This window comes from Hydra vulgaris, chromosome 07 (assembly GCF_038396675.1).
Source record: "Hydra vulgaris chromosome 07, alternate assembly HydraT2T_AEP".
NCBI classification, from domain to species: domain Eukaryota; kingdom Metazoa; phylum Cnidaria; class Hydrozoa; order Anthoathecata; family Hydridae; genus Hydra; species Hydra vulgaris.
In genome coordinates this window covers 12,954,566-12,978,518 of record NC_088926.1, presented here as the reverse complement: position 1 = coordinate 12,978,518, position 23,953 = coordinate 12,954,566, and the positions used below count along the sequence as shown (strand labels likewise).

General features: G+C 26.4%; 2 protein-coding genes and 1 long non-coding RNA gene across 4 annotated transcripts in view; 2 read left to right on the top strand and 1 right to left on the bottom strand.

Annotated features, from left to right (window-relative positions):
• The window catches only part of LOC100197936 (protein phosphatase 1 regulatory subunit 21), a 45,505-nt gene extending 44,854 nt beyond the window's left edge, over nucleotides 1-651 (top strand). For both annotated transcript variants that reach the window (XM_065801096.1, XM_065801094.1), the window contains exon 28: nucleotides 254-651. In XM_065801096.1, coding sequence (XP_065657168.1) covers nucleotides 254-418 — 165 coding nt within the window. In that variant the 3' untranslated portion in view covers nucleotides 419-651. The remainder of the gene's footprint in view (nucleotides 1-253) is intronic.
• Nucleotides 652-697: 46 nt separating this feature from the next.
• Nucleotides 698-19,558, top strand: LOC101236554 (S-phase kinase-associated protein 2). The gene is made up of 13 exons (XM_065801097.1): nucleotides 698-942; nucleotides 4,254-4,293; nucleotides 14,596-14,716; nucleotides 14,808-14,925; nucleotides 15,407-15,444; nucleotides 16,800-16,878; nucleotides 16,955-17,016; nucleotides 17,120-17,218; nucleotides 17,302-17,356; nucleotides 18,662-18,728; nucleotides 18,812-18,863; nucleotides 18,967-19,074; nucleotides 19,273-19,558. Exons 1-13 carry the CDS (start codon nucleotides 763-765, stop codon nucleotides 19,466-19,468), a joined length of 1,215 nt encoding a protein of 404 aa, XP_065657169.1. The 5' UTR covers nucleotides 698-762; the 3' UTR covers nucleotides 19,469-19,558.
• A 590-nt stretch (nucleotides 19,559-20,148) lies between these two features.
• Nucleotides 20,149-20,621, bottom strand: LOC124806487 (uncharacterized). Its single transcript, XR_010639567.1, has 2 exons — nucleotides 20,438-20,621; nucleotides 20,149-20,328 (listed from the first exon to the last, which is right to left on the bottom strand). It is a non-coding gene; the product is annotated as an uncharacterized LOC124806487 (long non-coding RNA).
• Between the last annotated feature and the right edge of the window lie 3,332 nt (nucleotides 20,622-23,953).

Sequence of the window (23,953 nt, the reverse complement as noted above, 5' to 3'; positions counted from 1 at the left end):
GTAATATCGAAGAGAATCTTCTGTTTTAAAAATATTCTTCTAAATGTCACAATTAAAATTTACAATACAAATTTACAAATTTCACAATTAAAAGCAAAAAATTATCAAAAGTTTATAGGAGGCTGCACCTCCTTGTAAAACAGTTTGAAGAAAATTTTTTTAAAAGTTTATTGTTGTCTAATGTTTTGTAAAATAATGTTTGATTATTCTTTGTTTTGTTTGTATTTTTTTTTTTTTTTTTTTTTTTTTACAGGATGAATTGGAAACCACGAAACGAAGTTATGAAGAACAGATGAGAACACTTACTGATCACTTGTGTGGAATGAATGAAAAGCTTACTTTACAAAAAGATGAGATAGACAATCTTAAATCAGGAGCTTTATTAGACAAGAAAAATAAATCTAAGTGGAAAAATTAAATTGCTTTATTTTTTTTTTTTTTTATATATATATACAGAAAATCTTTTTTTATATGCATTTGTAGTTTTTTTTAATTTGTTTATTTGAAGCGAAAACAAAAATAAATTATTAAAAGTTTTTAATTTAGTTGCAAAATTTATTATGTAGTTCAAGGGTATATGTTGTTATATTGTTGGTATATGTTAATAGAGATGAAATTACATATTAAAATCAAAGAATGTTAATTTTAAAACATAATGTGTATTTTTGGAATCTTATGATGTTAATGGAGTTTCAAGATTTAGTGATATGTAAATAATTTTTAATGATTTAAAAAGGATTAGGTAGTATTAAGTTAAAAAATATGCTTGCAAAAAAAATGGCAGCAATACCACATCGTTGGGGTGGTGAACGCAAAAATAGCTTTTTTTTATCAAGTAAAAAGACAGACACAGTTGTGCGGAACAGTGAAGATGATGATGATGTTGATGTGGAGAAATGCTCCACATCAACATCATGGAATGTTATGAAATGGGATAATAAGGTAATAATAAAACAATAAAGTTTTTTATTTTTTATTAAACGTTTTATAGTTTTTGTTTTCTACAATGGTTTTATACTTATTTTTGTTTTGATTAAAAGAATATTCATTTTGTATTCAAATATATTCAATATAAAGAAGTAAGAATAGGCAACCTTTTACAAATTTTTAGTTTTGTAAAAATTTCAGTTCCTATGACCCTATAGCTTTTTTATATATACTTATTTTTTATACTTATTTATACATGTTTAATGTTTTCTTATAGTTTATATTATATTATATGCGGTAGTGGTGTAGTGGTAAAGCGCTCGCTTCATAAGCGAGAGGTTCCGAGTTCGATTCCCACCACGTCCCTGGTAGTACAGCGCTCAACTTGTTTCTCTGCGCAGAGGCCTTGTTCGTCGAGGTTCGTGTTTCAGAGCTATAGAGTTGAGAGAGGGTTATAACCATTATTAAGTAGCGTCCTCATCTTTAGTGGCCTTCTTGGCCTTGAGGAGGTGAATAACAAAAAAAAAAAAAAAATGATGTTAACTGTTTATAATAATTTATATTATATTAAGTGTATACTATATTAAGTTATTATATTACCTGCCCAGCCTGTTGGAATTAGGGTCAGCATTTTGCAATGGCGACCCTTTGAAAGACTTTAATAGTCATAGGAAAAACAAAGGATATTATATATCCATTCATATAATAGCCATCAATACATATATCTAAAAATGAAATATTAGATTTTTTAAAAATTTCAAAAAACTTGGTGAGGTTAGTTATAAAAGAGATTAGAATTTACAGATAAAAAGTTACTTTGAAGACAACAAATATTCATAAATGATAGAAAAAGCGTTTTTTCATCATAAGCTTTTTTTACATAAGTAGTTGATTCCTGCTAGTCAGCACAAAATTTTAACAAATCTTATCTTGCCTTGACAGTACCTACAAGTACTGTAAAGGCAAGATAAGTGATGGTATCACTCTTTTGCACTGTAATCCAAAAGAGTGATACAATCCATGAACAACTTAGCGCATTTATATATATATATGTGTGTGTGTGTATATATATATGTATATATATATATATATATGTATATATATATATATGTGTATATATATATATATATATATATATATATATATATATATATATATATATATATATATATATATATATATAGTAGAAAATCACTTGACAAAAATTTTTTTCATTTAACACTTTGTTTCATCAATAAAGACTCATCAAAAATGAATGATCAAATTAATAAAACTTCAATTTATACCAAAAATTAAATTACAGGAAGTCGCAAATGTCTTAACTACTGCTTAATTTTTACACATTTGTGGAATTTGCTGACACAAATGTGTGAAAATTAAGCAAATTCCACAAATGTGTGGATTTTGCTTAATTTTCACGAAATTATTACTTATGCTTTTTTAAAAAAATATTTTTTAAAAGGGAGATTTAAGGTAACTATTATTTGAGCTCATTTTTTTTATAGTTTTTTAGGAGAAACTTATTTTTGTGCCTACATTTAGAAATTAATTTCGATTTTTTGTTTAATAAGCATTCTTGGTTTGCATGTGTAATTATTTCAAGTTTTTCTTGCAGGCATACTATGCCTACAAGAATTTTTCGGAAATATTGTTATATGCAGGCACTGTTTTAAGGATGGACCAATTTAGTATAAAATCATCAATATTTTTATCTTTTAATTCCCATATATATTTTGACAGCATGGTGTCTTTTGAATACTTTTTATTTTTAAAAGCTTATGATTGGCAAAATGTTTTTTCCATTCACCCTCTGTTATGCCAATGTATTGTTTATTAGGTACATTCTTAGAGGAAACAACACATTTATATACCATATTTTTTGATAAACAACTTCCACTCATTGGACAATTGTTTTTTTGTTTACAATTACAATTTTCTGTAGTTTTTTCATTTAGGATTTTTTTGCTTTTGTTTGACAAAGCATTATTGTGACTTTTTATAATTCTTTCCATATTTTTTGTGCCACTGTTACTAACTTAAATTGTATTTTGATTAAAAATTTTATCTTATTTATTAGAGGACGGGAAAAGCTTATCGACCAGTTTTAAAAACACTTTTCCTATGTTAGTGGAAACATTTTTGCTATATGGGGGGTTGAACCAAATTACATTTCTAATTCTATTTCGCTTTTTTGTATTCTTTTTTTCAGGGTAAAATTTTAGTTCAAAGTTTTCAAAACCACTTATTTTAAGGGCATCTTTAAATATTCATTTAAAGGAATCAAATACATTTTCATTAGAGGAGTTTTGGTTTAGCCTGTTATTAGTTGAAATTGGGATTTGTTTTAGAATTTGGGGTGGGTGATTTGAGTTAATATTAATATATAATAATTCATTGTTTGTTTTTTTTGAAAGGCTTATATGAATTTTCAGAGAGATTAAATGTGACATCAAGAAAATTCACAATTTTTAAATTTATGTTTATTTCAATTTGAAAGCCAATATTTTTAAAAATTATCTTGAAAAAGTTAAAAATATCTTTTCTAATTTTATCGAGCTGTGGACCAGATTTTTTATGGATTACTATTAAACCATCGTTGCAATAAAGACCTAAATCTTTTGTATTGATTATTTTACTTAATAAATCTAAAATATATAGTCCAATAGATTCACAAATTTTTGCTCCATCATAACTGCCCATTGTTACATCAAAGCAGTCGTTAAGCTGTATGTTAAGAAAATTAAGCAGTAGTTAAGACATTTGCAACTTGCGACTGTAATTTAATTTTTGGTATAAATTGAAGTTTTATTAATTTGATCATTCATTTCTGATGAGTTTTTATTGATGAAACACTGTGCTAAATGAAAGAAATTTTTGTTAAGTGATTTTCTACTTATTTATAATTGCTCTGTTCTTTTAAGAACATTGAGCGCTCTATTTTGATGAATACATTTTAAAGTTGTTTAAATATATATATATATATATATATATATATATATATATATATATATATATATATATATATATATATATATATATATATATATATATATATATATACAACCTCATTGATGATCTAATTACTCTGAGCACTCTAGTTATTGACACGTCATTTTTTTATTCTACTTTTTTTCTTCTATTTTTAGCATTTTTGTTTATTTTAATTTTTATTTGTTCTTTGGAGTTTTTTTTTTAATTTATTTCATTGTTTTGTATAAATAAATACATTGTTAATATTGCATAACTATTAGTTATATTATGTTATTAAGCAGTTGCATGTTGAAGCAGTTGAGAAAGTATCTTAAAACTAATGTTGTAAATTATAGTTGCGAAGCAGTGGAGAAAGTGGAGTTTGTAAAGAGCAAGGTAATTTAATTTTTAGATTTCATAGTGAAGTTGATTGATCTATTATTGAAATTAAAATCATTATTTAAATAAGCATGTAGTCTCATATTTTCTAGTCTTGATAACCCTCTTTATAATAAGGCCTTGTTGCATATTTTGTATGCACACAATGAGTGCATATTTTGTATGTACACAATGAGTACATATTTTGTATGTTTTTGTTGCTGTTGTTGTTGTTGTTTTTAATTCTGATTCACTCCCAATAAGGGTGCAAGCAACTACTATTAAGCAAGCCTTCCCAGGAAACGCGTGCGGTTTTTCGTCTTGTATGGCCATATGCAAGTATTTTTTTTTGATAACTTGGTCATGGCCGTTTGCAAGTTTTATAGTTTTAATCATTGCGGAAAAAGTTTCAAAAACCAAAAAAGCAAAACTAACAAAATAGAAAAAAATAAGAAATTAATAATTTAAATAATTTGTGTACTGTTTTTATTTTTGCTTCTTTAGAGTGGTTGTTATTTTCAGCAACAAAATTAGATAAGGCAAAGCAAAAAAAAAAAAGCAGTTTTAAGTCTACAATAAAAAGAATGATTTTCCTTTATTTAAATTTTTTTTTTTTAAAGAGGAAAGCAAAAATATAAATTGCAATGTGTTTGTAAAATATATTTGTATAATTTTAATGTAAAAACAAGGATTCAATCAGAGACGATTCTACGAAAACAATGAGGGAGAGTGAAAGAAAAAAATAAAGGTCCTCAAAATTAAATTTTACCCGACTAAATTGTTTCAAATACCCGGCTTGCCAACTAAATTCGTCAAAAACAGACCATAACTTTAAAATTATCTTCTTTGGGGGGTGGAACACTCCCACACACACACACCCTCCTCCCTGTAAAATCGTCTCTGGGTTGATTTAAGCGATCGCGAAATGCAAAATCTGGAAAAATATCTGGTCTTCAAAATTTTAGTTAATGTAAAACCGTGTTCTTTGTTTTCAAGAGCGAATCAACTTAAGTTTGTTAGTGAAAAAGTTATAAAAAATAAAACAAACTTACGACTACAAAAATAAAAACAATCTTGTAACTAACTGCATTATGAAAGTAATAACACTATAATAGTGTTATTACTTTTGTAACGCACTTATAACTTTTATAATTCATTTTTTGTTCAAACAACATAAGTAATCCTAAATTTTAATTGTAGATTTTAAAAGTAGAAAAGCTTCTAGAAAAATAGAGTGGGTGTTCAAATATTATTAAAATCTTCAGGAACTTTTACCAATTACTTAAACGACTTTATAAAAATGTACTTTATACAAAGTTTAGCATTATGAAAAATGTTACTAATGGTCCGTAAAAATGCGTTAATTTTAAAATCAACCAATAAAAGTTTTTTATCCACTTTATTTTTTCTAGATTCTTTTCTACTTTAATTAAAGTTTGGAATTACTAATGTTATTTGAACAACTCTGTTAAATTATTAGGGATAAAAAAAAGTACAGGAAAAGAAAGGTAACATGAAACAATTAGGGCTATGTGTAGACGGCATGGTCTAATTGAAGTTTAAAAACTATGTATATAAGTATGTGCCCCTTACTTTAAAAATACACTGAAAGGCTTAAACGGTATAAGAAATCTGAATGCGATGAGATGTGTATCATTCAGAAACATACAACAAAAAGATTTTTTTATATACAAATAAGAAAAGATAAATGGTTACAAAGCAACATATGACCAGCGGTATTAAAAAGAAAAACAAAAAAACTTTGGACAGTTGTAGGGATCAAACCACAGACACTCCGTGTATGAAGGTAATGTCTTATCCAAATTAGCTAAACGTGCGGTTACTCAAGATAAAATAAATAAAGTTTTATAATACAAAAAGTCATATATAAAAGTATTAGTGAGCATTACATAGACGTTTTCTTATAGGGACAATATATACTTGTTACATTAAAATTATACAAATATATTTTATAAACAGATGACAACTTATATTTTCGCTTTCCTCTTTAAAAAAAAACAACAATTAAAATATAGGAAAATCATTCTTTTTAATGTTTAAAACTGTGACCAAGTTGTCCAAAATAAAATACTAATGCATGGACATACAAGATAAAAAACCGCACACGTTTTCTGGGAAGGCTTGATTAAGTTAGGAGTTGGTTACTAGAAAAAAAGAGTAGAGTTATAGAGTAAGGAAACGGTTGACAGAAGACTTAAATGTTAAAGGTTATATGAGTCAGGAAAACATGAAGATGGGAGAGAGTTCCAAAGAGTTGAAGTGTGTGGAAAAAAACTAAACGAATAAAAGTTTTTATAGCATGCGGGGATAGATACAGTGAAAGAATGAGACTTTGCTGAATGACGAGTCAAGGAAGAATGAGCTTTAGTTGATGGAATTAGAGATTATGGCTCCTTTGAGCAGCATAATAGTATTTGTAGAAAAGAGAAAGAGATGCAACTTTACAACAATCGGAAAGAGGCTTAAGCTTAGCATAGAGTGGGTCCAACTACTGAGCTTAGAATAGAGCGGTTCCAACTACATTTACAATGCGTTTTTGAACATTGTCTTGAAGAGACAGAGCATCATTAGAAGAATGAGTGCATATTTTGTATGTACATAATGAGTGTATATTATTCTAACCAAAATGAAATAAATATCTATGTAATATCATTTTTGTATCCAAAATTCAAACTTGTTAGCTTTCCTTTGATGGTTGAAAAATGTGTCTTGTCTAAAAGTTCATTCATTGAAATACTCTAAAATATGTATGCTATAAACACCATAAGCATAGTAAAAAAAAAAACTCCTCTAAGTTTCCACATTTCTATATGTTTTTTGCTACCAATTTGTGAAAAAGTTATATAAAATTTTAAATATGACAACGTTTGCATTTAAACAAATATGTTTTCTATAACTGAAATTTTCATAAGATCAATATTTGCTACAATTTTCTTTTTTCTTTTTCTTTTTAAATCATTCAAATCAACTTTTTCGATTATTAGAAATTCCTTTTTGTAAGAAGTTAATTGATGTAAATTTCGTAATTTCGTAAGAACTTAATTGATGTAAAGTTTTTGTTGTCAATTATTAGTATCAAGAAGAAAAAATTATAAAATGAAAGTAAAGAGTTTATCTGATATTTTGGAGATAATAAATAGACAAAAATATTAAAAACAAGTTTCGCTGGAATTGGCTTCAAAAGAAAAATAATAATGGAGTGTATTATTCAGCCTACATAAGAAAGATACAATTAAGTCATTGACTGTTGTCAGTTTTTATTAATTTATAAAAAACAGATACATGTATATTGCTATACAGTATTCCAGATAATGTGCATATTGGCAGTACTTGCACAAATAGAATGAAGTCTACCATTAAACCTATTGTAAGTTTTAGAGACCAGTCATCAAATGCAGAAGCAATGGCTCACGCATTTATTTCTAAACACAATTTAGTAATAGCACATTATTGCAAAAAAGCAAAGTTGTATTAAACACTATGCATTATTAAAAAGTTTAATTCACAAAGTTGTATTAAACACTATGCATTATTATCGCTTGTTACAGTAAATGCTGAAAGTCTTTTTAATTTTGTTATTCATTTATTTAACAAAGACGCAATTCCATTAAGTAATTTAGTTTTCAATTTATCGATTCTACCATTTTATGAGGGGGAAAATCAGTGGGTTTAAAACAAGATTAAGAAAAGCTCACTTATTATTGATGGTGATACTTGTCATCATGTACACAATGTTGTCAAAAAATTTACTTTTTTTTTTCAGCAAGGTAGTTGAAAACTTACTGGATGATATCTACAATGATTTTAAGTTTTTGGATTTTGGATACTTTGATTTGGATTTGGATATTTGGATCTGGACAAAGATTTTAATTCCAGATCTTTGTATATATCTGAAAATTTTTTGTCACAACACTCCAAAACAAAGGGTTTCTCATTGGTGGTTATCTGTTTTAGATTGCACCCTTCTATGCTTGAGACAATGTCTGCTTTTACCTTAATTTATTCTTCTTGGTTATCAAAACAGGACAAAATACTATTAGACAGAATAAAATGTAGAAAAATGCAGTAGAAAAAGCTGACAGAAAGAAAAGCTAGAGTTGTTTATTTTTCCGACGAATTACTTTATATTAATTTGTACATTACTTTATATTAATTTGAAGTTCTTCCTATTTTTAAATCATTTTTTTTAACTTTTGAATGAAAAGAACTGTTAGTCCATCAAATTTATTATGAGCAAATTGAACTGGTTAAAACAATTTTAACTTGTTTTATCAAGCCAAAGATGATAAAAAATGAAAAAAACATTAACAAAGTTGAAATTTTTAAACCTAAAATATAAAAATGTGTATCGCCATACAAATTACATATACTTTGAAAGTAATGCTGAAAAATATTTGTCAAGAACAGTTATTCGAAATCCTGACTTCAAAGCTTACCTATAATCATCAGTTTAATTACTTAATAAATTTCCTTTTAAGAACCCTCTATTAAAATGTCTCACTGCGATCGTCTTAATGTCTCAAGGTCACGAAATTACTGAGAATGCTAAAAAAACTCCCAACTTTCTTTTCCACTGTAAATATAAATAAAATAGTATTTGATCAAGAAGTTATGCAGCTTCAGATAGATATAGTGCTTCCACTCATATTTGCCGATGGAAAGTTCCTACATCTTGACTATTGGTGTGCAGAAGTTGAGCATAATAAGTACCATAGTTAACAAAAAGTCAAACCAACTTCATGCTTCAACATACTCCACTATAGCTTCAGTTAAGTATCAATTATTAGCAAACAAGATCACAGTGCTAAGGTACTTTAAAAGACGAGATACATTGCATGACCTAGTTAACAAAAACATCTGTGGTCATTTTCAAACTGCAAGCAAATGCTATATTAAAAAAAAATTCCATTGGAAAAATAGAAAAGTTGAAGAAGGTTTTTTTAATATAAAATCAATGCGGAAAAAAAATTGCCTCACATGAACGGTGCAATATAGTTAAAGAATCCATTATTGATAATGAAAAAAAGTGCAGTAAAAGAAAAGCTGACAAATGTTTTGCAACAGAAAATTATAAGAATAAAAAGTATTGATTTCTAAACTATTGTCTGACATTTATATTTAAAAAATAAATAAATTATTATGCTTCGCAGATTGTTAACTGAGGTATTATATTTAACTAGCTCATCCGACCCATAAAAATACGGGTCTTTGTAAGTCTATTGCACACCAACCTTTTCTATGCTTTTCCTTATATATCCTAGATTTCCGGACTCATAAAACACGGATCTTCACCAAACCTACCATATCTGTACTTCTCTATTCCACACTGATCATTTCTATACCTATTCTTTGTTACCTTTTCTGCATACGTAGACCTTATAAGAGATTTATAAATATGTTTGTTTTTATTCTTAACACATATCATTGATAGCTCAGTGGTTTAGTGTGCTGTCATCATTGTCGTTTTGGGGGTTTATGACCTCTCCTTTGCGTAATAAATTTTGAAATTTTTTAAATATTGCTTATATATTTATAGCAAAAAAATTATAATATAGCAAAAAGTTTTCTAATTGTTGAAATAAAATTCAAAAGTTTTATCATTTTATAGATTTATTATACACGATTGTTCCATACACTGCCTGCAAACTCAACATATGCAAAGATGTTTACACTTACAGACATTTGTACTTAACGCTATACTAATGGCTAGAACTAATATCTTAGACCATTAAAAACTAAAGACTATAAAACGATAAAAACTAAAACACTAGTCTAAAAGTCTAATATATCCCATAAAAATATATTCTATATATTTTTAATAAGAGGAGTTTACTTAAAAAATATAAAATCTTATTTCTAAATTTTTAGATAAAAGTAAATCTGTAAAATTTGGTATAATTTTTAATTATTTACAAAACTCGAAGTTTAAATGTTAGATATTAGCATAGAATTTTGTTCACATAGATAAAATATGAATCATTACAGATTATCGTTTCAAAAAAAATGTGTAATAGCTTTGTAAAATAAAAGATATTTTTATTTACACATTTATTAACAAATTAACAAAACATAACAATTTTCAATAGTTTTCAATTTTATTCAAGTCTATATTGAACAAATATGTCATCTGATTAATCTAAATAAAGTAATCTAATTAAAAAAAGCAAAAAATACACTACATGTATTAACTGGTAATCAATTTATTTATACATAATAACAAAACAAAAAATATAAAGAAAAGTTTTACAAAAAAAATTTAGCTACATCTGCATCATCAATTAACAATTGGTAGATTAGCTAACTACAAAAATACTAATTATAGATGTAGCTTATTATTTTCCCACTGCTCCCTCTCCTCATATTGTAAATTCTCCAGGATTCACAGTCCCTGTTAAAAAACAAGGTGGGGGTTGAGCTTTTACCTAAATTTGGCAAACTAACTTCTTTCTAAACTATTAGCTAATGATCAACATCGTAAATTTTTACAATTAAATTTTAACAAGTTAAAACCATATTTTAACAGTAGACTAAGTAAATTTATAATGAATCATATACACCAGAATAGAACTAAAGAAATAAAAACTATACCATCATGAGAAAACATTTTAAAAACAAACAAAAAAGCAAATAATAAAAAAAAGCATATTGTAAAATGGTTTTTTTTTAATCTAAAATAAGATTATCTTTTTAATTAAAAACATTAATGTTTTCATGAACAGATTAGGACACATCGATAAAGTACATACACAGTGAAAAAATTTTTACATTGTATATACTTATTAGATACCTCCTAATTCAGTGATTGTTGCTGATTATTATGAAAATTATTAACTGCAATTTGAAGTATTCACAAAATCTTAACTGACAATAAAATATTATTTTGACATGGAGAATCTTAAACACGATCACAGCAGCAAATCATAATATTTTGCATATTCTGCTATAATTTTGATGGTGTTAAGTGTAGAAACAGAAGGTATATCTTTTCAACATAATTTCTTTATAAACATAGCTTAGTATAAAAAAAAGGAAACAAAATTGGTAGTTTTTTTACAGATTTATTTCTTTACAAACAAAATTTAACAAAAAATATCAATAAAAATAAACATATTAAACAAAAAACATTAAACTACATCTTCTATATGTAGATGTAGTTAAGTATTCTCCCCTGCCCACTCTAACTCCAACCACTTTACTTTCAGTAAACATAATCTCTTCCCCTTTTAACAAAATAAAGGAAATCTTTTCCCCTTTTATGGGCTCACACCCTGTGTGCACTATAGGTTGCGGGGCCTTACAAACATCAATAGCGTACAAACATTTCATAAAGATAAACCTAAAGATAAAAAATGTAACAATCGATATAGCTGAATGATATTTTAGTTTCATACTTAACTATAAAACCTTTAAATCATTTATTTACCAGATACAGATAATGGGTGTTGCAGCAACTATTGTTGCTGGGATTGCTACAACTTTATTGGCTTTAATAAGTATCAAAAAAATACAGTTAATTAAATTGAAAATTAAAATTTGTAATTAAAATATCTCATAAAATAGAATAACACAATCATTATAGAAAATAATAATTTTTTCCTATATCAATTTTAAAGATGAAGATAAATTAGAAATTAAAACCAACAGTATGTGATAAGCTGTGGTATTGAAATTAAAATAACAAACAAAATATCGATATTCCATTTTAAACATTTTGTACAAAATGTTGAATTAGAAATTAAAAAAACGCAAAGGTTAATTTTTAAGAAGTAAATTTAAAAGATTCTTTATAAGTAAATTTAACTTTATGAAATCTAACTATCACCACCAGACATTAACGCTGTAATAAATAATTAGATTCATAAAACATGATTGAATATCCAACATAAAATTATTTAAAGCCAATAAAAAAAACAAAACAATTTATTTAAATTTAAAATAAGGTCATCTTTAGCTTCTATAAAATTAACAGCCTGTCAAGATACAATTTCAATACATCACCTACAAAGCAGAACATGTTTCATTAAAACATTAAAAAATTAAAATTTAGAAACTTTAAAAACAGATTAAAAAATTAAAAAAGCATACTATTTATAAATAAAAGTATATTAAGTAATTATATTATTTATGATAGCAATAATAGAAGGTTCAAAAATATTTCAGAAGTATAAAAGTTAAATAATTTTGTACAATGCCTTGTGCATTATCAGTTAAAATCGTCCAAGTTTTTTTATAGTTTTCTAAATTCTGTCATTATTGTGCACTCAGTTTAGAATGTTAAATGGGGGCAAAATAAAATTTCCGTAAATTTCTAAATTTTCTTATTACTTTAATATTAAATAATTTTAATTTTTTATTATTTTTAAAATTAATAAGTTTAATAAAATAATTTATTTTAAATGTAAAATTTCGAATTATGTTCTTATTAAAAACATACTTTGTAAACCTGCTTACTGTTTTAGAAAAAGTTAAGGTCACCGTGTGGCAAATTCAAATCATCAGCTTGCTTTTTTTTAAATTTTTGTTATTAAAAATGCAAAACAAAACAACTTTATAGTTCTATAGATTTTATATTCTATATATAAACATATTATATACGAGTTTTCCTTGCAGGAACACAACTTAATTGTAGAAAACTTGAAATGTAAAACTAAAATAATATAAGTATCTCAATCATTACACATAGGCAACAAATTTCTCCCCGTTTTTTGATGTTTTTAGAATTTTTAGCTTTTTTAAAAATCTTTTTGTTTGTTAAAGTGTATAATATTGTTACATCTGTTTTTATATAATCTTTATAAAACTTCAAGAGTGTTTTGCATTTTAAAACAATTAATAAAATTTATAAAAAGGAAAGTCACCAGTCATAGGACTTGAACCATGGCTTTTATGTTCAGTAACTCTGCGCGCTATCCACTCAGCCACGCTGGTACATCGACTTACAAAAATTTTAAAACTATATAGTAAATATAACACTACAGGAATAAATGCTATAGGTCAAAATAAAGGAGAGGTTGACGCAATGCAATTTTCAAGTGAAAGTCAAACTGTAAAACTTGAAAAATGTTTCGGTATATTTTAACATTATATAATTTGAAATTGTGTGCGTTAGATATACACGTTCGTTGCATAATGTTCATTCAAGTTTTCTTATAAAACAAAGTGCTGCGACTCTTTCTTGCCAATACCTTGGTTTCAATGGCTGCCAAGGGGCACTACTACTACTATTAAGTTCAGCAGTAATATATAGAGATTTTAAAGAATTTTAGAGAAACATAATTATTAAGTAGTTTTTAGTTACTTTATTTTATCCCTTTACCACCAATCCAGAATTTACCCACATACCTTCCCCAATTTGTTGACCGTAGAGTTTTCTGGGATTTTTCAGATTTTTTACAAAAAAAATTAAATAACTATTTTGCCTAAATTCTTATGATCGCTATATTTATTATTTGGGTTTTAAAAGAACTGTTAACAGTTCAAGTTATTACTTCAAATTCATTTTGTTCAAAAAAATGTAATTCATTTATAAAAAATTCATAAGCACTTAATTACCTGATTAATTTTTTTTTTCTGACTTTAAAGTCAAAAAAAAAAAACCAAAAAATTTGCTATTTTTTATCATTCTGTATTTTTGCTCATTCAATAATATTTCTGCACTTTTTTTATACTTTAAAGTAAAGATTGTTACGGTCTCAAAACTATTTTTATTCCAATAATCAAAAAGATTTAGTTGCTAACTTAATTATTTCAACTTTCTGATTTTGAATGTATTTAAATATTTTATTACTAAGTTTACCTTACACACTTAAAAAAAAGTTGAAGTTTCTACTTTAGAGTAGGATATGTGATATACCCTTTGTAAGGTATAATTTTATATATAATTTTCTGAGATTTATATTAAAAATAGTGATTTTTCATACAATTTTCACAATAAATACAATAAAAATTATATCTTACTAAGGTCATAATTTTTATTGTATTTATTACAAATCATACAATAAAAATTATACCTTACTAAGGTAACATCCTTCTCTAAGGCAGAAATTTCTACCTTTAGTAGTGTGTCTCACCAATAGAAACATCTTTTTCATTAACAATGTAAAATTACATTGTATCAACAATGTAAAAAAACTATATTGTATCAACAATGTAAAACTACATTGTATCAGCAATGTAAAACTACATTGTATCAATGATGTAAAATTACATTGTATCAAAAATGCCAGATCCAAATAGTGTTAAGTTCAGTAGGTACTGAATGTTTGATTTTATTAATTAAATATTGTTTGTACAATATAGGTGAAGATATCAGCAACTTTTTGCTGTTAAGTGATGAAATTATCATCAGGATTTTTTCATATTTACCAATTAATTCTCTAACAAAAGCTGCAAGAGTTAATAAAAGGTGGAAAACTCTCACGTAAGTTTAGGTTTATTAAATTTATTTTACTATCAACTTGTGAAATAATTTTTTTAAATTGCCTACTTTGTTAAATTTAAATTCATAATAGGCATGATAGCGAACTTTGGCATAGTGTAAATCTAGATAATTGTCGTTTTAAAAAAGAAGGAATGCTTGGCTCTCTTCTTCATAGAGGTGTTGCAGTGTTGCGATTAAGCAAAGCAGAGGTAATAAATTAATATATTGCCGAGTTTAAAAAAATGATTTCTAAAATTTCTTTCAAATTTTGAAGCAAAACTTTGGTTCATATAAAAATAGTAGCTAAGCTTTGGTTTATATAAAAATAGAAGTAATGCTCTGTTTGTTTTTTAAGTTCTGTTTGATTTTAAAGATTTGAGCGAATTTAAGGTAAAAGAGTACAAAGAAAAGAACTTAAAAGCCTTTAAAGTTGCTTTTGGTTGTTTTAAAAATTTATTAGTCTGACACCTATAAACATGGGTGCCTTATGTTTATTGCCATATCTTGAGCCAATGAAAATGTATTATATCCATACATTTATCTTGTCATTTGTCATGTTAATTAAATATTTTGTATAAATTAAACTTATTTAAATATGTTATGCATAATTTATGCATAATAGTAAGTTATACATAATTTATATAAAATGATGTGCATAATTTATATTATATATAATTTTATTTATACTAGATACTGGCTCCAATTTGTTACAGTGATGAGGAGGATGAGTAAATTTTAATTTATTTTTAATCTAAAGATGTTTTGTAAATAGTTTATATATTTTTATATATCGAGAGAGAGAGAGAGAGAGAGAGAGAGAGAGAGAGAGAGAGAGAGAGAGAGAGAGAGAGAGAGAGAGAGAGAGAGAGAGTATTTTCTATGAAAAAATGTATATCTTTATAAATTTTACAATGGAAAAAAAGTGGACTACTGTTTAGGTTTATTAAAGAATGTTATTTGCTACCAGCTTAAGGTAATATTGATTTTTAAGGCTGAAAATTGTTTCCAAAATAAATAGCAAAATAAATAGTAAAAAAGTTTTTATAAATTTTGCACTTAATACATTAACAATTATTTTAGTTGAATAGTTTCTAAGGACCCTTCTGGGGACTCAAAAAAAAAAAAAAAATTATTTTTTTTTGAGTCCCCAAAAGGGTCCTCAGAAAGTTATTTTTTTAATGAATGCAATTTGAAAATGTTACCTAAACTCAAAGCTCTACTATTCAAGACTACACTTTAGTATTTACAAAAAATTAGGGATATAGAGTTCAAAGAGTAAAAGCTATAGAGTTCAAAGAGTAAAAACAGAAGCAACTAGCTCCAGTATATATTTATATATATATATATATATATATATATATATATATATATATATATATATATATATATATATATATATATATATATATATATATATATATATATATTTATATATATATTGTAGTATTTTCTTCTCTTAGTTATGGATTAGTTATGAAAAAAAAATACAGAATATGTAACCATTGAATTACGAGACGAAAAGATAAAAAGTAACCAAAATTACAGCTGTGTACAATTCACTGCTCGTGACTGTATATAGTCGGTGCTGTCGAAAAATATCTAGAATAGCTCCTATGTGTGTGTATATATATATATATATATATATATATATATATATATATTATATATATATATATATATATATATATATATATATATATATATATATATATATATATATATATATATATATATGTATGTATATATATATATATATATATATATATATATATATATATATATATATATATATATATATATATATATATATATATATATATATATATATATATTATACATACACATATATATTTTATATGTATACACACCTATTGCTTCAAGTGAACAGAATGCCATCCCCATAACTTTTTATTTTATTTGGAGGAAGGGGGGCAGGGATTTGGAAAAAATGCTCTATAGCTTTGAGCCTACCTCAGGTACAGCCAAATTAACTTATATAACCCTAGGTACAGCCAAATTACAGCCAAAAAATTAATTTTTAAAAATAATATTTTTGTACAAAATAATTTATTTTTTTTGTTAGATGTAAAGACTTTGACTTGAAATATTTGGATGCTTCTATGACACAATTTTCACAAAATACACTCTTTGATTTACTAATTGTAAGTTTGCAGTTTTATTTTTATTCTCAAATGTTTTATGTTGTTGTATTTTGTCTTCTTTTTACTTTTTTTGTAGAAATGTGTTTCACTTGTGAACTTATCACTTGAGGGGTGCAAAGCTGGGGTGTTGGAAGTTGCGTACGTTGATTAAATGTAATTAAATTCTTTTCTCTTGAAAAAAGATTTTTTTTTAAAAAGAATTTATTTGGATGAAAATTGAACAGATCAATATTAAATTTAGAGCAATTTCTAATAACAAAAGACTTCAAGTTTTGAATTTATCAATGGCAGTTGGAGTTACGCTTTCATCTATCAATATTTTAACCAAACAATGCAGAAGGTTTTTTTTTATTTATCTATTTGAGCTTTAATAAGTTATTTATGAGTTCTGTTTTGTTACATAACTTTTTTTTTTAATTTTAGATTAGAATCTTTGAATTTAGCTTGGACAAATCAAACAAGAGATTGTATTCGCTTTGTGTGTTGTTTTTTTTGTAAAGTTTTTTTGTTTTTATATTTTAATTTATGTGCTTATGTTAAGACAAAGTGATACTACACAAGGATTAAGACAAAGTGATACTACACAAAGTGATACACAAGGGATAAAAGTTATAGTGATACATATTAAAAATAAGTTGATTAAAAAATGTGTTTCCAATTTACTACAGCTTTCTAAAAAACAAATAGAAGAATTTGTGTTAAAATTGTTTCAATAAAATACAACAGATAACTTTTTACTTTGGTTTTTAGAGTTATCTTTTTCCGTTTATATCCAGTATTATAGATGTTTCTGTTAATTTTAGGGTTTTTTAAAATTCTAGAAAGTTTTTTTAAAATACAAATTGAAATATTTTTAATAGTCATTGAACGACTGAAACATGAAATAACAAAAGAATATACGATAAATAAACCACTGTAGATATTTATAAGCCTTTATTCACTGCATACTAGTTGTGACTTTAAAATATATATGACCGAAATATAACATCATTATTCAGTGTTCAGTATGATGGTATAATTTAGAATATCAAAATTAACAAATGATAAACAAAAATAGGGTTGGGTAAGGTAAAAAAAAATAGTATCGGGTGGGGTAAGATACCCCTTAAACAATTTAAATTAAAAAAACTTAAATTATTAAACGGAATTTGCTTTTAACTTACTTTTTTCATATGCTCCTTTGAGTAAAAGAACACTTCGCTTTTGTGGGAGTATAAATTTCTACAAAAAATGTTCACGTTTCGCTATAATTCTATTATACCGTAATTACTAGATATATATAGATAGATAGATATAGATAGATATAGATATATATACACACACACACTACTATGAATATATAATGCTTACTTAAGATGGTTGATTGGATTCGTGTTGCAGAAGTCATTTGTTTCCTGTAAAAAGTACTATGACCATTTTTAAACTTATATAGTGACAACTCTATAATAGTGATTGTACTAAGTTTATTTAGAAGAAAAATAATTAACCCAATTAATGTTTTTTATATCTATTCATGCATATAGAAATACCAATATTTATGTTGTAAAGGGTAGCAAATGTAAATCAGATTAAAAAAATATCACGCTAAATACCATCATTTTGAATGGGACTTTTAATGTTTGTTTTTTTTATCAACGCCTAAAAACATGTGCATTGTTCGACCTGCTCTAGCAGCCTAGCCTGAATTTTAATTTTTTCTCTTTTAAAATATAGATTTGACTAAATTGTTTAAATTTTTTAATATGTATCTTAGTACTATTTTTTAGTTATTGAATATTTTTAGCTTTGTCGCTTATCTGAATTAAAAGAGCTTAACCTAAGTGGTTTGAGGGGCGGTATCAACAGAAAAGGTCTGTATAGCTTTTATTTGTTGGCAAATCTATTTGTTTTTATTAGTTACATTTAAAAACAATTTTTTTTTATATATAAATAGCAATGGAATGTTTGGTTATGGCTTGTAAAAAGCTAAGAGCTCTTGATCTAAGGTATTTTGTTTTTTTTTAAGTCCGGGAAGATTATAAAATATTTACATATTTTATGAATAATATAAATAATATTAAATCTAATTGGGGCTTATCTTTTTAACAGTGATGTGACGCTTCAGATTGGGATAATGAAGTTGATTGCTGACAACTGTATATCGCTAGAAGAGCTTTCGATAAGCAGATGTTCTGATGTAAAACCAGAACAGTTGCTGTAAGTTGTATTTTGCTATCCGTCATAAAAACATCTGCTGCAATTTATGGTTTACAGTATATATCTACTTAAATATGTTATATCTACTAAAATTTTATTTCATTTTTATAACTTCTCAAGTTATTTTGATTGTATTATCATTTTGTTCTTTTACCGTTTTATCGTGTTTTTGTTTAAGTTTTACCTTTTTTTTTTTAGTGAATTGACAACTTTAGATAGTTTGTGCCAGTTAAACTTATTTGGCTTTGTGAATTCTGCCGCGCTAGAGAGATTTGCAAATTTGCGATCAGATGTTGCGATTAACAAAAGCTCTTTTTCACCGATTGCTCGACCTATATGTACTACTTCATACGAAGGAAAAATTTGGGAGGAATATGCTGGATTTATTATCTGATTTTCAAAAACTCTTTTTCTTATGAGTTTTTTTTAGGTTATATTTACAACAAGTATCTTTTTTATTACGTGATGAAATATTTTTTTGAAATTTTCTTTTCTGAAAGTATTTTAGAACTAAATCTAATACCATCATATGAACAGATACGGCGGAGCGGTATATGAGTTTTTTTTTTTTTTTTTTTTTTGTATAATAAAAAAGTTTGATAAAATTGTTAGTGATTGTAAACATTACAACTTAACGTTTTAAAAACGTTTCGCCGTACCTAATTTTTTTCATACTAATTTCTAAAAAATCCAATATGGAACCTTTATCGCTCTTCTACGCTCTTTTAATACTTTTCAATCGCTCTTCTACGCAACGAAAGAATCATCAAAGCAAAAAAAAATTCTTTTTAGTAATGTTTATCATATTGTTTATCTTTTTGTATATTGTATGTAATTAATAAATTTGGATATTCAGCAATTAACCATCAAATCTGATACCTTGTTATTTATATTTCAATCCATCTCATAACCATCTTCTACCATTAAAAAACAAAATTATGTAGTTTTAACGTTTTATATATATATATATATTTGTATTATATGTGATGTGGGTATTTTAGCTACAGGTATGGTTTATTGTAATTAGGGGTGGTGTAGCTAGTTATCCTTTTCCTTTATATTTATTTCATAGTATTATCTTTTGATTCATATTTACGTATCTTTTTTTAGATTTTTTATTGTAATAATATTTAAAAATATTATACATATGAAGTAGTTTTATTTTGCCACACACAACTGTTCGGTACTGCACACATTCTTTAGGAAAATGAACACAGCGAAAACTTATTGTTGATATTTAAGCAATTTGTCGTCCTGAATAATAAAAAAATGTTATTACTAAAAATTTGTCAACAAAAACAAGTCTTAGTTGAACTCAGTAAGAAAATTTAAATTTCATAACCCTTATTAACATATAGCTAACCGAAATTTTAAGCAGGAGCTGAAGTTTTGCCACTTGCTGCTCAAGAGAACGATTATGCTCTGACAGTACTTCTTGTTTTACTAAAATCATCTCGAAAGCAGTCTCTAATATTTCATAACGTCTAAGGAGACTTTCATACTTTAAATCATTGTCTTCATTGCAAGCGTCCTTTGGTATCATTTTTGAATTTACTGTATAACTTTGTGTAAATGAACTAATAACAAATTTTGTTTGTTTTTGTAACCATGGACGCTTATAAAACTTTGATTCAATGCATCAAAATAAAAATACGTCAACATGGTTGTGACAGCAAAACAAAATTTAGATTTGCATAGAAGTAACATTTTTTTCCCTTTAGTAAATTTATATTTTAACTTTAAGTAGCGATAAAAACTAAAGAGTATGAGTGTAACAACCGAAAACTTGTATTCGATTTGCTTTCCTTCATTGCTTGAAAAGAATATAAATGTAAATTTACAAATAAAACTAAATCAACGTTTAATCAATTTTTGCATTATTTATATGCAAAATGTAAATAGCTGAATATTGTTTAAGATTTTTATCGTTACTAATTAAATTTATTCAGCATTAGTTAGCGATTAAAAGTTTGCAATGATATTTTTATGTTAATTTATATGCTTTTAGGCTTTTACATCAGGTATCATCTTTACAAAATTTTGTACAACATTGATGTTTTCATCGAAAAACCTAAGATAGTGCGTAAAAAAAACAAAGCTAAACCACAGAAAAATGTCAATTTTGTTATAAATAAAATTTTTGCTTCTTCTTATAAAAGTTAAAATTTTCCAAATACTGAAAAACATTGCACAAATCTAATTACAAAATTGTTGGCCACGTCAATGAGATCCAACACATCTGCTCGTTCTTTATGCACGTGCAAAAGCAAAATATGGTTTAAAAGTTACTGGATCATTTTGCTTTCTAGATACATTTTAGTACAATGCAGTGCACTAAATAATGATTTATCTAGGCATTTTTTGCTGTGGAAACCAGTAACAATTTTAAGAAGAAAGACTTTGGAAAAAGGTGGTTTTTTACTCAAATATTGGTAAAACTAACGCCAGTTATTTTGTATGTTTTCCTCAATCATTTTTAACTTTAATTTATAAAGAGATGCATCAAAATTACTTTTATAAAATCTTGTTAATTCATAAAACTCTTTGGTATCAATCAACTGTTTTCTGACTGCTTCACAATCAAGCTCTTTCAAAATTGATTGTCTTTAATAATCTTATGGTTGAGCATTGTAATTTCAATTGTAATCTTATGCTTTGTAACTTCAGGTTTTGATCTTGCATTGGTGAATATTCATCATAGCATTGACTGCGGCATTCTAATAAAAATACATTCATGCGTACCATGACATCTATAAAAGGAAAATTCCTTATCAATTTACCCGGAATTTACAGTGGTGAGCAAAATAATAGGTGCGAACCAAAAAATTAACAAATACGAGAATATCTTTGAAACAAATAAAATAAAAATTTGAATTTTTATTAGAACTTTTATTTTATTACATAAATAAACAGAAATTAATAAAAATTAAGTTATTAAATATATATAATATATTTAATTTTAAAAAAATAAATTCCACACCGAGCAAAATAATAGGTGTAAAATAAAAAATGAAGATGGAAGTCAATAGGGTTGCAAATTATTAATATTTTGCTGCATACCCTTTATTTTTTTAATACTTCCGTGGATCTTGACGGCATTGAATCCACTAGTTTTCTGCAAACTTCTACAGGAATGCTGTAGCAAGCCTCCTGGAGCATCACCCACAGTTTATTTCTATTTTTTGGATTTTGTCCAGAAATTTTAAGTTTTAACTGCCTTCATAAACTTTCAATAGGATTTAGATCCGGTGACTGAGGTGGCCATTCTAAAACTTTTACATTATTGGTCGTAAACCACTCTTTCGCAGCTTTGGATGTATGTTTTGGGTCGCAGTCCTGTTGGAAATGCCAAATTATTGGCATATTTTCTTCGGCAAATGGCAAAATGACATTATTTAGTATGTCTACGTATGTATATTGGGTCATAATATCTTTGATCCAAAAAAGTGGCCCCACACCGTACCAGGAAAAGCAACCCCACACCATTATATTTCCTCCGCCCTGTTTCACTGTTTTCGCAGCGAAGCGAGGTGAAAGTTCCTGCTTTGATGGTCTTCTTACATACTGTTTTCCATCAGAATTAAATAAATTAATCTTAGTTTCATCACTCCACAAAATATTACGCCATTTGGTCATATCTGGTCCCCGCCAAGCAATATGATTTTTTGCGAAAATTTTTCTTTTCAGAATTTTCTTTCTACCAAGTAATGGTACTTTCCTCGGAGTTCGAGCTGGCAACTTACTTTCTAAAAGCCTTCTTCTAACTGTCGAAACACTAATATTTTCATTAATTTCATTTAAAATTTTTGTTGCTGGCTTTAATGGGTCTTTTTTTGAAATAATTGTAATGTGATCATCCGTATGCTTGACACGTTTTGCGTGGTCTTCCTCTATTCTCACGTGATTTTTCTGGTTTTAAGGCATTTGTAACTTTACTTTGAGAACATCCCATCGTAACTGAAATTTCCTTGTAAGTTTTTCCTTGTTTTCTTAAATTTCTAATAAGTTTTCTTTCTATTGCTGTGCAATATTTCCCTCGTCCCATTTTATATCTAATTCTAATTCAATACAAATATGATATGTCATTATTTTATATAAGTTGCATAAATATTGATCTTACCTTTATATCAACAAGAAATAAAAATAATAAGATGTTTTTAATCCTTCAGCAAACAGGTTAAAATAAACACACACCTATTAGTTTGTTAAATATATAAATAGGGTATTCCCCTCATAAATTTGTAAGAAATTGGAAATATACTGCTCTCTGTTATAACAAAATAAGCATAGTTTGTGTAGCAATCAGTTCCTAGATGTCACTTTATAAAATATACTGTAAAATGTCAATTTAAGTGAAATTTATTATTCACACCTATTATTTTGCTCACCACTGTATTATTTTGCTCGCCACTGTATTATTTTGCTCGCCACTGTATTATTTTGCTCGCCACTGTATTATTTTGCTCGCCACTGTATTATTTTGCTCGCCACTGTATTATTTTGCTCGCCACTGTATTATTTTGCTCGCCACTGTATTATTTTGCTCGCCACTGTATTATTTTGCTCGCCACTGTATTATTTTGCTCGCCACTGTATTATTTTGCTCGCCACTGTATTATTTTGCTCGCCACTGTATTATTTTGCTCGCCACTGTATTATTTTGCTCGCCACTGTATTATTTTGCTCGCCACTGTATTATTTTGCTCGCCACTGTATTATTTTGCCACTTTAAAACATTGTTACTCTTTTATGCCTTTTAATGTATATAGAATTTAAAATTGTCGATTTGTACATTGGTTTTCAGTACTAAGTCCGAAAATTGAGCATTTTTTTAAGGTAATTTAAAACTTTAACTCTAGCAATATCCATTGTAACACAC

Coding starts and splice junctions, on each gene's coding strand:
- LOC101236554 (XM_065801097.1), top strand. CDS start 763: ATGCTTGCAAAAAAAATGGCAGCAATACCACATCGTTGGGGTGGTGAA. Junction 943..4,253: donor TTATGAAATGGGATAATAAG/GTAATAATAAAA, acceptor TGTAAATTATAG/TTGCGAAGCAGTGGAGAAAG. Junction 16,879..16,954: donor CACTCTTTGATTTACTAATT/GTAAGTTTGCAG, acceptor CTTTTTTTGTAG/AAATGTGTTTCACTTGTGAA.